The 17,714-nt window shown below is 46.6% G+C and overlaps 1 protein-coding gene across 1 annotated transcript in view; it reads right to left on the bottom strand.

The window, feature by feature from the left end:
- NEK11 (NIMA related kinase 11) overlaps positions 1 to 17,714 on the bottom strand; it is a 593,243-nt gene that overhangs the window by 349,068 nt on the left and 226,461 nt on the right. The window contains exon 9 of the mRNA XM_086939910.1: positions 12,453 to 12,591. Coding sequence (XP_086796036.1) covers positions 12,453 to 12,591 — 139 coding nt within the window. The remainder of the gene's footprint in view (positions 1 to 12,452; positions 12,592 to 17,714) is intronic.

Raw genomic sequence — 17,714 nt, 5'->3', positions numbered from 1 at the left:
AGCATTAGCGTGAAAGCAGGCACGGCCCGTGCCGGGCGTTATAGTGGGGCGGTGACGTCAGGAAGGGGAGGGTCAGGGTAGAGGGTTGTAAAATGCAGGATATGGACCATTAGAGGTAAGTACCGATAAAAATAAATAAAACGAATTTCGTTGCCCACGCTGCATCACATTTGGCGATGCAGCGTGGTCAACGAAATTTGTTTTATTTATTTTTATCGGTACTTACCTCTAATGGTCCATATCCCGCATTTTACAACCCCCCACCCTGACCCTCCCCTTCCTGACGTCACCGCCCCAGGATAACGCCCGGCACGGGCCATGCCTGCGTGACAGAAATGTTTTCCTGTTCTGATTGTGTTAATCAAACTGAGGAAGCTCAGAATGCAGGGTAGAGCACTGCAGCCTGGTTGCAGAAACATTGAGTTTTAGCTGACCTGAGTGTCAGGGCCGGACTGGCCATAACGGGCACGGGCGTTTCCCAGGTAGGCCGCTAGGGTGGGGGCTGGTTTTAAGCCCATGGGGGCGGTTTTTGTTACCTGGGGTTGGCAATATCGGCCCCGGTAACAAAATCGGCCAAAACCAGCCCTCGCAAACTGCTCGGCAGCACTCTCTCTCACCCGGGGGTGGGGCGGGCAGGTGAGCAGTTTGCTAGGGCCAGTTTCTGTTCCCAGTCCCGCCCTGCTGGGCGTAATCTTTAAAGGATGCTGAGCCAGTAGCTAAGGGCTCCCAACCCCGGGCTCCCTGCTCCCCCAATGATGGCCCCTGGGGAAAAGCATGTCACAAACTAGTCTTTCCCCAGTGGATTTTGTGCTCATAACAGGAAATGGGTAGGGATAGGTAGTTGGGTGGGAAGGGGTGGGTGTTAGGGATAATAAATAAGGGTCCAGAGAGGCATGATCTGCCTCTTCCGGACCCTGCGTATCACCATGAGGGGAGGGTGAGGTTAATAATAAAGTTTGTGAGTAAAGTTTGTTAAGGGACTAGTTACCTGATTGTTGTGATACCGTCTGCTCCAGCCGGAGTCAGAGCGGCAAAGGGGGGGGCCTGTGGTTCAGACCAATCCAGTCGGCATTTTCAGTGTGGGGGACATGTTGTCACCCTCCACGGATAAAGTGAGACTGCAGTCCTCGGCTGGCAGTGTGGCTACTGCCATCAAGGTATTCCTCCCAGATTCGGGGCGAGGCCGAATGAAAGCCATTCAGATTGGCAGGGGAAGGAGCGTCAAGGACCTGAACAAGGATTCAAGCGCGGGCAGGAGGCATGCAAGCCTCCCAGCCCGGCTCCAAGATTTAATACCCCCCATCCCCGAGTACACGGAGGACACCTTGGGTGGGTGGGGCTGCCGTGCTAGGCAGGCAGGAAGAAAGGGAAGGAGGCTCTGCACAGCGAGAAGGCAGACCGGCCGGACCTCCATCAGAGATCTGACAAGAGGGAAGGGCCAGATTATGAGGCCCCCCCATTCACCCATCAATCCTGAGACAACAGGGAGCCCATGGGCAAGGGCCCCACCCATAAAAAAATTAAAGATCACTGGGGGGGGGGGGGGGGCGCAAAAGAGAGTGCAGGTAGCAAAGAGGAGTCATCCTGCACCAGGGAAATGGCAGCCCCAGGGATAAGGGGCGTTAGGGGCTCCGGTGCCCAAGAAAACAGAAGGGCCTCTGTAGATAGAGGCACAGATAAGGGAGCAGCGCCTCATGGTCCAGGAAACTGAGACCCGCTGGGCAGCTATGTGCATGGTGCGCGAGGACGCAGGTAAAGAGCAGGTGGGCAAGCAAAGTGAGGGAGGGGCAGTAGCTGCAGGTCCCAGCTCAAAGGTTGAGGGGACGGGCCATTGGCTATGTGATCTGGCAGAGGGGGCCCCATGGGGAAGACAAGTGGCCAGCTTTCATGGCTCGGGAGACCAGAAATGCACAGTATCCTCCTGGTTGGTGCAGCGGGTGACTGAGGCTGCTGGACAGGGACAATGTCAGTGAGGTGCACAACGGCCTCTAGACGTTGTTTAGAAGATGTGGGAGCGACCGCGGCGGCCAACCCTACGTTGAGGGATCGCACACCGCAATTTAGCTAGCCCAAGGGGTTTCCACTGAATATGGATGTATGTGAGCATGACAGAGTGGTTGGAGCACAACAGGTGGAGGGTGATGAGGTTGAATGTGAGGATGCTCTGCTTGGACTATGAGAGTGACGAATGGGAAGAAGGTGAGTTTTGGGAGGATGAGGACAGGTACGGGGGAATGGTGGTCTGTGTGGGGTTCTGGGAAGTCACAGAATGGTGCACCAGAAACGGAGGTCTGTAGGGGTTGGCGACGGGGTGGTCTCTTAGGTTAAGGATAAAGGGAAGGAACCGGCACTCAAAAAGGGATCGTGCAAACAACTGAGTAGGAAAAAAGCTGAGTAGAAGAAAAGGTGTCAGAGAGATAGTTCCACAGAGTTGGAAAAGGGTAAGGGTGACACAAACTCAGAGGATGAGAAACATAAGAGAATCCCTTATATGGGGCTGGCAATGTCGCTTGGGTCTCACCTGTATGGCAAGACTAAGAAATGGATATGCAAACACAAATATGTAGATGTTTTTAAATTCCTGAACAGAGATATGCAGGCGAAAGTGAGTTCTAAAGAAGAGGAATGGGAACTCATGAGATGGCCCAGAGAGCCGATTAACATGGAGAAATTAACTTCTGCTTTTCTTATTTATGCGAGTATTTACTGTGAAAAGCGCGGGGACAGGGAAATAGCATTGTTCAAACATATGGAAATAATTAGAAAGGCCCAAATGCACATCAGGGGTTTTACGTGGCTTAGCCATGATGAAGAGTTCTGGGCAAGAGAAGTTGACTCTGAACTCTGGATGCAGTGGATGTTGTCCACGCAGTAAGCCACTTCCACACACAGGCTAGGGAATTGCCTGTCACATATCGGCCTTTTCCGCTCAAGCCCGCCCCACAGGGGGCGGTTTACAATTTAAAACCAACGGGAACCAATGTTGGGGCGTGCTGGAATTATAACAAGGGGTTCTGCTCATGTCACCCATGCAAGTTTAAGCGAATGTTCCAAATGTGGGGGCGAACACCCCATCAACCAATGTTTTACCCTGGCCAGCCCTGCTGAACAGTGGAAGGGGTCCCAGGGGAGGGGTCAGCACGGGCACCCTGGAACAAAAGGCAACTACTCCCATTGAAGTTGAAGCCTACAGCCTTGGCTGGCGATGTTTCCAGAGAGGGGTACGCTTTGACGCTTGGATGGGGTTTCACAGAGGGTTTTTGTATTAGGTATCCGGGTCCTAGAAGGCCAGGTGGGCTGACAATTTGCGATCATCCAAGGAATTTCCAGAAATTGGGCCAGCTAAGCTGGCCAAGGAGGTAGCTGAAGGTAGAATAGTTGGAACTTATACTGAGTGGCCAATGGCAAACCTGATTGTGTCTCCCCTGGGAGTGGTGCCAAAGATAGTGGAAGGGAAGTTCCAGCTCATTCATGATTTGTCATGGCTGTAAGGCACATCAGTGAGTGGCTACATCACTGAGGAAGATTCCAGGATGCTGTACGCATTAGTAGATGATGTAGTGGCCTTGATATGGAGCTGTGGGAGTGGTGCCAAGTAGGAAAAGTGTGCCTCAAGCCGGCATTTCATTTACTTCCCATGCACATTGAGGATTTTCAATTGCTGTGAATGCAGTTCCGTGGATTTCTCTATTTGGACAAGGTTTTGCCAATGGGTTGAGCTATCTCCTGTGGGCTGTTGGAGTCTTTCAGTACCATCTTACAATGTTTTTTCATAAAATCTAGTGGCCATAAGGAAGTATCTCACTACCAAGACGATTTTTAGTTTGTGGGACGGAAGGACTCAAGGGAGTGCCTGAAGGTGCTGCAACATTTCCAAAAAATGGCAGTGGTTTTTTAGTTGCCTCTGGTGCCAGAGAAGACAAAGGGTCCACTGGTGGTGTTGACGTTCCTGGGCATTGAGTTGGACACGGTTTCGATGGTGGCAAGGTTGCTACAGGTCAAGGTGAGGGAGATAACAGGATTTTTAAGTTTGCATGCCGCGTGGTGCGAAACATTTGCAGGAGGTTGGGCAGGGCCAAGTCCGGAGCGACCTTGCCTCACCACAGGGCCTGGATTTTCATGGTAGTCAGGGCTGATCTGGGGGTGTGGATGACTTTTTTTTTAAGGACTTTAATGGGTTACCTGTTGGACTTGGCCCTGTTTACAGGGTCATCCCTGAACTTTTTGCCTTCCTCTTGTATTTTGTCTTTCCAGTTTTTGTTGGTTTTATGACTCTGGGCACTTTACCACCGCTGATCAGTGCTAAAGTGCATATGCTCTCCCTAATATAAATTAATGTATGAAAGAGTGATTCCCTAATTGACTGGTTTGGTTTACTTGTCAGACCCTGGTACAGTTCACCAGGAGTGCCCAGGGCTTGTAAACCAAATGCTGCTGGTGGGCTTGCAGCACTGGTTGTGCCACCCACAGAAGCAGACTGTAAACGTGTGTCTAAGGTCTGCCATTGCAGAACCTGTGTGCAGTCTCGTACTGTCATGCTGACTGGGGCAAATGCACCCACTTGCCAGCCCCTTAACCTTCTCTTTTCTTAATATCAGACACCCCTAGGGTAGGGCATGTCCTAATAGTGAATTACAGCCATTTTCGTTTTTCACTATTGCAAGGCTATCTGTTCTCCATAGGCCAGAATGGGCAGTTAGATTATCACATTTTACAATCCTAACTGATTCAGGGAACACAGTAGAAATTCGAGTTTAGTATGCCTGAACTCAGAATGATAAAATACCTTTTTAAGTGAACTTGATTTTAACATTCTGTGTTTGAAAATATCACCTTTAGAAAGTAGGTATTTTCTTGTCTAACTATCCAGGCCTGCCTCTGCTAGGTTGTGTATTCCTTGTCTGGAGTTTTGAGTGACAGGGCTGGGGGATTCCAGGAGACAGAATGAGTCAGCCCAGTGGTGAATAGAGAGATCTGCATCTAGATGGGAGGAAGGAGTTGCACTTGGGACCTGAATAGGACTGTGCCTGCCCACCACAGCGCTGGCTCCACCCCCTGTGGTGTGTCTGATGTCTCTACCCTGCACTGTGAAAGGAGAGAAGGAATCATGTCAACAACGTGCTCCAGGGCTGTGCTTTCCTTCCACAATGCTGGTTCCACCTCCTGTGGGGCGTCTGATGTTTCTGCTCTGCACTGTGACAGGAAAGAAGGAGTCATGTAAACAGAGTGCTCCAGAACTGGTTTGGACTCGGCAAAGGCCCCTCTGCCCTCAGAGGACAAAGGATTTTGGGGTATGAATATTGAGACCCTGATCCCAAGAAATTAGATCACTTTTGGACAAACAAGAAGAAACCTTTAATGAGGAGAGGAACCTGAAAAAACTAAGGAGAGACTCTCCCTGAGCTGAAGTGCTGCTTGGGGGATTGGCCTGCAGTGGTTGCCTCACTGCCAAAGTAAGGAGAAAGGAACTTTGTGTACTTTATTTTCAACTTGTAAGGATCTCCAAGGGCTTGGAACAGAGCTTGCCCCCCGCTGAAGTCTCAGGGACAACAGACTTCAACCCCCAGCTCCCGAGAGTTCTTTGGAAGTGCCTGCTGCTGTTTTGGGACCTTCTGAGGGACTGCGTGTCGCAAGGAGCTGGAAGACCGACTCAAGAGGAAGAAGCGTGTCGCCATCGCTGCTGCTGCCATCGCATCTTGGATGTTGCCGCTGTAGCTGTCGTATTGCACCGCATCGAGGGAAGCATCTCGCAACGAAGAGGAAGCGTGTCGTAGTCGCTTCTGCTGCCGTCACATCTTGGATGGCGTCGCTGTAGCTGTCGTATTGCACCGCATCGAGAGAAGTGTCTTGCATCGAGGAAGAAGCGTGCTGCCGTCACAGCTGCTGCCGTCGCATCGTGGATGTCGCCGCTGTAGCCGTCGTATTTCACCACATCAAGCACAGCGCCTCGCATCCACGGAGAAGCGCGCCGCCGTTGGAGCTGCTGATGTCGCATCTTGAATGTCGCCGCTGTAGTTGTTGCACTGTGCGGAAGCCTCTCGCAACGTCGGAGAAGAGTGTCGCAGCCGAAGCTGTTGCCGTCGCATCGCTGAACCAGGGTGTTGCCGCTGCAGCTTACGCATCGGATCGAGACTTCTCATATCATCGGAGAAGCATGCCGCATTTTGAAGATCTTCACGTCTTTATTTCTTTGCACCAGAACTTTGCAGCATTTCCATTGCTGCAACACTGTTTGTTGTGGAAGCGTCAAGCATCGAAAGGTACATTGACTTAAAGTGTTGCATTTTAAGAACTGAACAGAACTAAGAACTAACTAATTCCTGTGTCTCTTGCTTTGGCGTTTCTCTCTGGATGAGCGCGGGGATGCCCAAGGGTAACCAGGCGCGATATAAAACTCATTAATAATAATAATAACTAAGCTAAAACTACCATCTTAAGTACAGTATTGTGGATTTTTATGGTCTTGTGTTAAATCTATATAAAGAATACTTATTTTTAATATACAACTATGTGGTGTCCATCTGTAGTGATGTCACTTGGTTACTGTATGTGGTCACACATGCTTTACACACTGCCTCTGAGATAAGCCTGTCTGCTCGTGCCAAGCTACCAAGGGTGTGAGCAGGGGTTATTTTAGGAGTTTACCCCCTTACCCTGACTAAAGGCAAGTGTCCCTATTTGTCACAAGTACCTACCTGTGCCAACTAGAGTCCCCCAAATCTAACAGTACCCATGAATTTTTTGGAATGGGGAATGCTTACTACATAATGGAATTGTGTTAAACAGTGAGTAGTTTGTGGCATGAGAGCATATGGTGCCGGAGAGATCACCTTTGAGTGGCATGCTGGTCGCACATGTGCGAGGGAGCAGAAAAACGCCCTTCAGGGTTTATTCTGGGTGGCAGGAGTCTTGGGGGTGTGGAGAGTCACATGCGGGCTCTTCCACTCACTCACTGTGGAATAAGAAACGAGCACATGTGAAAACTAAGTGTGAAGTACCTTGTCGAGTGAGAAGAGACTTCAGGGAAGGGTGTTTGGGAGATAAAACAGAGAGAGATGTGAGTGGCCACGTGATGTATGGGGGGATCACGTTTTATTTTACAAAGTTGATGTTATTGTTTAATAAGGTTAATATGTTGCAATCATGTCCTAATAAATGGCCTTTTACACTAATCACAGGTCATGACTGTTTTGTGGTACATGATGATGGCCCCCGGGGAAAAGCACATTGCAGACTAGTCTTCCTCCTGGGGGGATTTTGTGCTCATATCAGGACATGTGTGGGGATAGGTAGTTGGGGGGGAGCTGCAGTTGTTAGGGGAAATATATAAGGGTCCGGAGAGGCATGATCTGCCTTTCCCAAACCCTGTGTATCACCAGGAGGGGAGGAGTGAGGTTAAGAATAAAGTTTGTCCGCTTGCCCAACCTACCGCCTGAGGTAGTTCTGGGACAGAGGGCTGCTATTGGTATTACTGCGTTGTTTGTCAAACTTAGGACAGGTTGCAGGGTTCGCTGGCGGGAGTCTTGGGGGGTGGAGAGTCACATGCGGGCTCTTCTATACCCTCAGGGGAAACAAGAACAGAGCACAGGTGAAAACTAAGTGTGCGGAACCTTGTTGAGTGAGAAGAGAGTTCAGGGAAGGGTGTTTGGGAAATAAAAGAAAGAGAGCCTGGGGAGATGGCAAGAACGTAAGGATTGGATCAGGGAAGGATGGAACAAGGTACGACGATTGGGGAAATGAAGCTGGTGTGAGATGTGAGTGCCTGTGTGATGTGTGAGGGATCATGACTCAAGTTACACAGTTGATGTTTTTGTTTAATAAGGTTAATATGTTGCATCCATGTCCTAATAAATGGCTTTTTATGCTAATCACAGTCCATGAGTGTTTTGTGGTGCACAAGAGCTACTGTTTGCCCCTAATAATGCCAAATGGCACCCAATTTTGAGAGTGTGAGCCATATATAAACCTCTCATGCACAACGTAGTGTGCTCCACATATGTGTTAAGCATACCGTTTATGTTACTAGAAATAGTGCACATTACAAACTGAATTGTGTCACGACTTGCTCATGTCAATGTCATCTGAGCATTTGGGGGCAAAAGTTTTGAATCTTTCGAAATTCAAAAACTAACTTTTTAAATAAATATCCGTCATTCAATTATGAGATATCATTAATGTACTAATTAAGTCCCAGTTTTTTTAAGTTTCAGGAACCTTTTCATATTTGTTCAAGACAACTATTGTTTGACCTGCTAATTCTAGCAATTCTAACGATGGCTAGCACCAATTGTGGCTCCTTAGGGTCAAGTCTTGTTTCAGCCTCTGCTCTGGCCTACAAGTAAATAGTCATTTTGCATTTGCACAATTGACGCAAGGCGTACATCATTCTGCATTCACAGGGTGCTAGTTCACCTTGAAAGTGCATCTTTTTTGATGAACCAACTGGATGGTACTCTTTTTGTTGGTATCAGTAAGATGAAAGGTTGAGTGAACCCACTGGGGTTGGCACCTGTAACTTTGGGAGTGCATGACGATTTGTACAATGGTTACATCAGTCGACAGAGCGATGGTACAGACTTCAGACACGCAGTCAGTTGTAAGTGACATCCTTGGATAGAAAATTCTGAAGCTCTGCACTGTGTGAAGCAGGATTTAGAATTTCACTGCAGAGATGCGCGAAACATGCCTTTATTCATATAGATGAATTAGCTAGTGTATACCCTGCCAGAATAGCTCATTGGGCAATGCACCTGCTCAGAGATCTGCTGGTCACAGAAACAAAGTTTGTCAGGCCTCACTCAGGCTTTCAGCCTACTGAGATTCTCAAAATAAGTACAATTACTTTTGTTTGATATATTTTTGAGTGCCTATGGACTCTTCAGTTTGTGGTCATTATTATAAGCAATCGTAAACCCTGGTTGCTTTCCAACAGCCTAGGTAATTAACTTTTTAAAGTTTTGGTGAAGGGTACAAACCTATTTTTGACATGCCTCCTTTCGGTAGAAGCAAACACAAGGATATGATGGACCGGGGGCTGAAACGTTTCAAACACTCACCCCCAGTCACAGATCGGGTTGAATCCATCATCATTCTTTAGCTCACTGTGCCACCCCAGTTCAGACACAGCTATATGCAAATCAGTCCTGACCCTGTGCCTCATGGGAACAGTCCAGCCCGAACTGCCAAGCCATGTCTTCCCTGGACCGGAAACAAGCATCCTGGGACCGGTTTTGGGCTAACAGCCCTCTTCAGACAGGCCACCTTGAAACCAGTGGTAAAGTGAGTCTGGGCATACCCTGCCAACTTAGGGCGAAAAAAGCAAACACAAGGAGATGATGGACAGAGTGCCTAAACCTTTCAAACACTCACCCCCAGTCACACATCTGGATTGAATCCATCATCATTCTTTAGCTCACTTTGCCACCCCAGTTCAGACACAGCTATATGCAAATTCGTCTGGACCCTGTCAAGCTGTCCTGGCTGATGAGGGCTGAAACCCCGAAACCGGTCCTAGGATGCTTGTTTCCAGTCTAGGGAGGACCTGGCCTGGCAGTTTGGGCTGGACTGTTCCCACTGGGCACAGGGTCAAGACTGATTTGCATATGGCTGGATCCAAACTGGAATGGCATGGTGAGAAAAGAAACAATGGATTTAGGCCCAGATCTCTGTACTGGGGTGAATGTATGACATTCTTCTGCATACTGTCCATCAATTTTTCTTTTTGCATTTGTCACCCCAAGTGGGACAGGTATGCCCAGACGTGGGTTCTGTGCTCTCCATGCCACTTGGGTCAAGCTATCCTGGCTGATGAGGGCTGAAAGCCCGAAACCGTTTTAGGATGCTTGTTTCCAGGCCAGGGAGGACCTGGCCTGGCAGTTCGGACAGGACTGTTCCTATTGGGCGCAGGGTCAACACTGATTTACATATGGCTGGGTCCAAACTGGAATGGCATGGTGAGCAAAAAAAATGATGGATTTAGGCCCAGATCTCTGTACTCGTGTGAATGTATGACATTGTTCTGCATTCTGTCCATCAATTGTTCTTTTTGCATCCTTTTGGTAATAGTCAGTATCAAAATGGTTAGTAGTGTATTTTTTACCACACTATATTCATATATTCTCTTCTATGAAATACAGTTGATCCCTGTGCTGGCAGTCTTTTAATGTATTTGTTAATTATGAGTTGTATTGTATAGTGCTTCACCACCTAAAAAGATGGTCTCTTGTGGTCTTCTGATGCAGCCTGTTATGCTTGCAACAAAGACCACAGCAGACTATGAAAACAGACCGCACTTATGTCGGATTTAGTATTGAGAACTCTACCCAAGATTGTACTTACCAAAACACAAAATTTGACATATGAGCCTTGAGAAAGCCCTCAACACAAGCTGCCACAAAGGTTGAAATAAATGTGGACTCGTGGAAAATCCTCCTTTTCTGCATGGTCACCCCCTATTTTTCAGTTACTGTTTAGCCCTACATTTTTGCTGGCATTAGAACACTGTGAACGGTAACCCTGCTAGTGGTAACATACCTGTGCTCCCAGTTCAAACATTGACGAATTGCTACACTCCTGTTTGCTATATTTAACTTACCTATAAGTTCCTTTTGCATAGTAAAAAAATGTCCCCAAGGCCAGTTGGCTAAATCTCACTAGTAGGCTACGGCCACTATTATGGCATCCACCATAGTGGCGGTGTAAAACATGGCTTTGCCATGGCTTCACCATTGTAGCCTAATTGTGACCCTAAAAACTACAATTCAACCTGTCAAGATAAACCTGTTAGACAGGTATAAACCTTCATTTGAACTATTAATAAGTCACCCCAGAGTGCAAGGTATTCAAAAGTATAGAACTCAGTTATAACATGTCCTTGCAATGACTAGCACTCAAATACTATTTTTCACTGTGGTAGGCCTACTTGTCCTATGTAGAAACCAGAGTACAGATTAAAATCCTAATTCTGAATCTCAGGAATGTGACTAGCTAGTAAAATAATAAACAACTATTTTTATTAGTTACTAGAAATTCAGTTCAATAGTGAAGTCGGTTCTTTAATACATATTAGGGAAAATTAATTTTTGGAAAGTTCATGGAGGCTAATTTGCCTGTGCTTTCAAACTTCTGCCAGCCAGAGATTAGCATTTGAATAGGTGTGAACAGGGTGTGAAATGCTTCCCAGGAGCAAACAATAGGCTGACCCGAATGGGCAGAGTTGACGCCACTGAACCTCATAGATTATGCAGGGTGAGGGCTATGAGCATTCTTTTTGACACTACACTGTCAAATCTTGCTTGAGTGTCAAATACTGCTGGGCAGGTCTGCTGAGTTTTAATATTACACAGGAAGCACTTGAAATGCAGAAAACAGGATGGTGAGGCAATTTCTTGTGTATTCAGTATCTGGTTCCTGGAAAAACCCGACTCTTGATCTACCATACCTCTCTCTCTGCATTTATTGTGGATACAGTGTCTGCCTCTAACTGAATTTTGGTGTTAGATGTGAAAGGACACTAGGAGTGCCATAGTACATTCGCCACACACACACCCAGCCCTCAGAGCCCACGTTGAGCATGGCCAAAGACATCTGTCATATTGAAAATGCCCAAAGTGGGTAGGGTGGGCCCTGTGAACTTTTAACCCATTTGTTAGGGCATGACCTGGAGTCGTGCCAGGTATTAAAGTGACATCACCAGGCACCCACTTCAGAACACTCCTGGAAGAACAGAAGAGGACTGGGCCTGCTGTCTAAGACCTGAGACGAGCCCTAAAGGACTGGAACTGCTCCCTCTTGTACCCAGGGCAAAGAAGGGAACTCCAGGGGTCATTTAACTGTCCTCGTATTCAAGCTAGAGGGATACAACCAACTACAAGAGGCTTTACTTGCATCAGAAATGGTCGGTTTTCAGGATAACTATTAACTAAGTAAATTGATTATCATTTAGAGTCATTGCATGTAAGTGCAATCAGCATGATTACTCAGAGTGCCAAAATCAGTCATGCCTTGAATTCAAATCTCGGTATAACCAATTTAATCTTCTGTCCTTGTGCGGTCAATAAATCGAGTTCCATTAAATGATAATTCAGTTAAATAGAGCTAAGAGAAAGCAAAAAAACTGCAATAGAAATTGCTATATCAAAACAAATTATTAAGATCACCGAGAATCAAAATAATTTATGCAGAAGAAAGTTCCAGAAACAATTTAAGATTGATACACACACTCCGAAATATGCTCAATGTCTGTTTCCTTAAGCAAGTCTAATCCTTTTCTCCTTGATTTTATATTTATCAGACACATATAAATATCTACTTTTCCATAAGGTATGGGGCTGGAGGGAAAAGTTACACCAGCGTCACATTTATGAAGTCTATTGGAACTTTAGCTCTAATGTAGTATACAATCTTTTTAAACTTCAATGAGTTTATAAATTTTGCTAAGTTCTAATTCTTACCCTTCCCCACTGGTTCCGACAAACACAGGCGGTCTGGGGTCTCGGAATTCCGGGGATCGTGGTGCCCAATAGACTTGTAGTCTTTCACAGTGATTGGTTGAGAGTGGGTCATGGAAGGAGGTGCAGGTTCCCCCAATCCCTGTTTGGATGAAAAATTGATGCATATCATTAACGTGTTTCTTGGCATCAATGAGAATGTCTCTGTGATCAATTTCATGGCCTTTGTGGTGCAGTAGGGGGACTTCAATCCATCATGTTTCATAGCGGAAGCATGGTAATGTGTCATGAGCCAGAACATGAGTGAGAGAGGAGGACTGTTGAGTACCAGAGATATCTCAATGGAGCTTCAAAGAGAGGCGTAATGAAAAAGCCTGTTCTTCGTCAGGACCAGAGAGAACAGCGACTGTTGCTGGGACTCAAGTTTATAAATACATCACATAAGGTTACCATATCAAAAATCAAAACACAAGAACCTGCTAGATTTTAAGGATCAGTTACCATCTCCTTCTCATCTGAAAGAGCTTTCACCGCCATACACAAAGACACAGCATATCAGTCCTACAAGACATTTCAAACGAAAATGAAAAAATAGCGGCCAGTCTAGGCGTAGCAAGGCTCACAATCATAGACCATTGCTATTGCTGCTTCCTGATTGGCTACTAATTTACCAATGCATGATACCATGTCCAGCTCTAACTCTAAGGGCTAGATGTAGGTAATTTGGATTTACCGATTCATAAATACCGAATTTTACCGATTCGGTATTTATGAATCGGTAAATCCAATGTAGGTAATAATTCGGTAAAAAATACCGAATCAGTAGGATTCTGTATTTACCGAATCTGTATTTACCGATTCGGTATTTGCCATTGATTCCTATGGGCCTGTAGGCCCATAGGAATGAATGTGAATTAAAAAGAGTTTTTCCTTTTGGAAGAAACAATGTCAAACTAATTCAATCGCTCTACTCGGTCAGAATCCCCACATGAGATCTAAACAGATCGCTCCATCCAGTGAAACACTTACACGCAAGAAACACTAATTATATCAAAGCAGGCTATTTATTTGCATCTTAAAAATCATTCCATAAAGGTACAATCAATATAAAATATACATTTCATAATTTTTTTTTAACGACGGTGAATCCCACACCTGTTTACTGTGGGACCGGTGGCACTCGAGATTCTTTTCCAACACCGGGTAAGTATCGCTCGTGGCTTAGACAGTCCAACAGCCGGCGTTCCCGGGTCACCCTTCCGTGTCTGTGAGATTGCGGACAACATCAAAGAAGGCTCTCTATTTCCTTTTGGGTTATACTGAGCCCCTCTCCTTTTAAGACCATTGGAATGTATGTCAATTACCAAATCCGTAATTACCGATTCGGTAAATACCAAAAAATTCAAGGGTGGCAGGGTGTCACTTTGACACCCTGTTGCACCCCTGATTAGGGCTTGGGTGCCCTTAGGGCATGTATGTCTGCCACATGGCACAGGTGTACATGCACAGATTTGCATATACACAGGTATTCGTTATTTACCACCAACTAGTAGTTGGTGGTAAATAACGAATCCTTAAAGCCCTGTGGCACTGTTTAAAGTGCCACCTACATCTCAAAATACAGATTCAGTATTTTTACCCAATCAGTAATTTTACCGATTCGGTAAAATTACGGAATCTGTATTTTGAGATGCCCTACATCTCAGTATCCAAATACCGGTCGGTAACGGCCGAAAATCGGTATTTTCAGCCGTTGCCGACCGGTATTTGGATACCTACATCTGGCCCTAAATCAGAATGTAAGCAAGAAGTATATAGCACTCAGAATTTAAGGTACTTTGTTCAGCGGGCCTAAATTGGTCCTTGTATCTGGCCCACTCTCAATCGCAGTCAGCCTGAACTTGTGACTTTGTCCCAGTTCAGAGCAATTAGGTAAACACATTTGGTGCTTTGTACTTTTAGGCACTATTTTTACTTAAAACTTTGAAATTGCATATCTTCTGTTCTACTGATAGAATTGTTGTTGTTTTAGTCTACAAATAATTTATGAAATGTTATTCTATTTTTCTAATTAGGTGTGACATTTTCTTGTGTTTTCACTTTATTGCTGTTTGAAGTGCTGCATAAATACTGTAAGCATTGCCTCTAAGTTCAGCCTGGTTGCTTTGTACTTAGCTTCCAGAGAGGTAAGCACAGGTTAATTTAGGATTTGCTTGTGACTTCACCCTGACAGGAACTGTGGTTTCAGCTTGAGTAGAGTTCCACCCCCTCAACCAGTAACCCAGTTTCCTCACTGTGCAGCAGACTTACAAAACTCGTACAACCTCCGCCTCCTTACATACCACGGTGAGCCAGGTACATGTTTCATGAAGGAGGGAGTTGGACAATAGGGCTGAATGTTTACCAGACAGATTAAAATATAGTCCACTGTGGCCCGCAATGACATTGCGGCAGTGGAGGGACATGGTTGAGCATCTGCATATATTGGCACCAGGGGCGTAATGAATGCCCATGCAGTGCCGGGCACCAACCCTTCAGGAAGCCCCCGTTGAGTCAAAGAACGATGAATATCTGTGAGACAAGGGAGAACAGGAGCCCCTCATCACACTCCGAGGAAGGGGCCTCTGATAGGCACCCTTATTTATTGCCCCAAACCTCCAATTGTATGGTAGAAGTGGCACTCTGGATACACACCACTTGGAACCAGCAGAAAGGCTCTGATTGTTCTAATGACAATCAGAACCTGCTCAGCCATGTGGGGGCCACCCTTCTTGTGAGAGACACAAACAGGAGTTCATAGTGAGTCCTGGGTCCTTCAGTGGACGGCCCAGTGGATGACCGAGGCCAATCAAGTGCAGGATAACAATTTGCAATTTTAGAACAAAGCAAAGTTGACTGCCTCATACAAGAGTAGCCACAACTGATGTATGGACTGTTACAAAGAAGAAGGGTGCATATACTGCTCAATGAAGTCTCCCTGAAAAAGTCTTGTTTTGTGTGCCGTGCGGGTGACTGTGGATACAGCGCCTTGAAATGTCAGCTGTGCGTGGCACTGGCTCGGTTCTGTGCCCTATGACACCTTTTGTGTGTTCAACTCAATCAATCAATCAAGGGTTGGTATAGCGCGCCTACTCACCCGTGAGGGTCTCAAGGCACTGGAGGATAATGTGATAACGTTCTTTTGTATTGTTTTTGTTCACAGTATTACCGCTACCATATTGGGGCCAGGGCTTTAAGTGGGCCAGATCTCACCGGGTCTGAGCACCGGCAGTTATTTAAAGGGGGCCTCGAAACGCGTCTCTATCGGGCTCTGTTTTGTGCCCTGGCACAGGCAGTCTGTTATCCCGGACTGCAGTGACAGCAGCCACATTGATGTGCGCTGCTCACCCTGCTTACTTCTCACTAGTGGAGAAGTTACGGCATGACGTCATGCCAGGTGAGCATCATAAGGGAAGGGAAATCCTGAGAGTTATTTTCTCTCTGGATTTCCCTTCTCTTTTTGAAACTCAGGAGCAGCAACATCGTTGTGGTGTCACAAGGGTTTTAAGTGGAAGCTTTTTCATATATACAAGCCATAGTTGCTGCTTATTTATCTCATGCAACTAACAACCATTGACAAAGCCAATAGTACTGACTTGTGGGTATTATGTTACTTATATCATATATTCAGTGCTTTAAATGGGAAAATATAAGTGCAGGTACTCATTAAATTGAGTTAGGGGTGTGGTTAGTGGGTGTGGGTTAGAGGCGGAGCGAGACATGCTGATACAAAGACACTTATATTGAGTATTCATTTTGCCCTTGAACTGCCCTTGATAGTCGTCTCAAACTTAGAATATGTGCAGATTAACAGCTACATATGCTAAGAAAGGGTGGTGTGAAGACTTGTTTGGAACAAGCCCTAAATCATAATGGAAGGAGCTTGTAAACTATGAGAGCATCCAAGCCATCTCCAGTCTATTTGCACTCTCTGGCAAATAATCAGTGTGTCCCATAACCAAAGAGATGCTGGCATAGCATCATTAATGATAAGTTCTACACCACTCAGACTTAAAACGCCCATTGGGCTCAAAGGGTTACAGCCCCCCCATTCCCCCTCCGGTGTGTCAGCCCAGGCTGAGACAGCTAAACACAGACAGTTTTTGGGCTGTTGTAGGCTGGCTGGTCTGGCGTCCGTCTTCACAGGTCTTTATAAGACCATTTACTTCCTTACGAGGCTTTGTTGTTTTTTCACCCCTTCTTAGAACCCCTGGATCTCTTCTCTGCCTATTGCTGGAAGAAGACACCCCCCCCCAAAAATTTTTTTTATCAACCCTCCCACCCCCCAAATAAAAATGTGGCTCTAGTTGCGTCTCAGACACCACTTGCAGGACAGACCAAAACACGTGAGAAATGTATTAATCTAAACAAAATGTGTTAACTCCAGTGCTTTAATTGGGCCGGTACTCACCGGTACTGAGTACCGGCACTTCTCCGTGTTCTCCCATTGAGTACTGGGGCTTCTCCTGGTGTTAAGAGAGTACCGGTACTGTACTCCTAGTGGCATGCTGTGGTCAGACTCTGGTATTCCGGCGCTAGGTTGCAGCTGCAGCCCTTCACTCAGAGCCTGCATTTCTTAAAACATCACCTTAAACGGAGAGACATTTGGCGCCCTTGCTGATATATATATTTTTTTTTAAATCTGTTTTTATTGCAGAGTTAGAAACCACAGAATACAATTAATCAACCAGTCCACACGTGATGTCCCCCCCGATCAACAGTAAGACGTATACCATACACAGCCACTCAGCCCGCATCCCGGAGGCCGGGCGGCATAGCACTCTACGTAATAGGAAAGCATCACGGTGAATGTCCCTTAGGGCCCATGGTCGAAAGATCGTTTTACGTATCTGCATTTTACCCCCCACCCTCAACAAGATTGTCGTCAGCCATTCCACTTGCGCGATCAATGCCACTATCCGCTTCCGGGCCCTCCCCGAGCACTATAGAGCCCACCATGCCTGGCCACTCCCCTTAGCCATCCTCCACTCCGCTCAGCGCCCCACCGGCCCTACTGTACTCGAAGTCGCCATCGCGGGCAGCCAACCTCTAGGCTTCCAACCCCCCCCAAAATCCCACTGAACAGCCCCCCGGTGTCCCCACCCCTGCAACTGCTAATGGTGTGTGCTTCGTCCCGATGTGTAGCATGGATCCCGTTACAGTTCCAATGACAGCGCTGAGTTCGTATGCCACGCGGTGTCCGCTGGCCCCAGCCGCTCAGTCCTC

The sequence above is a fragment of the Lissotriton vulgaris genome, chromosome 10 (genome assembly GCF_964263255.1).
Source record: "Lissotriton vulgaris chromosome 10, aLisVul1.2, whole genome shotgun sequence".
Classification (NCBI taxonomy): Eukaryota; Metazoa; Chordata; class Amphibia; order Caudata; family Salamandridae; genus Lissotriton; species Lissotriton vulgaris.
Note: the sequence above shows the minus strand (reverse complement) of the source record. Positions and strands in the feature narration are given on the sequence as shown.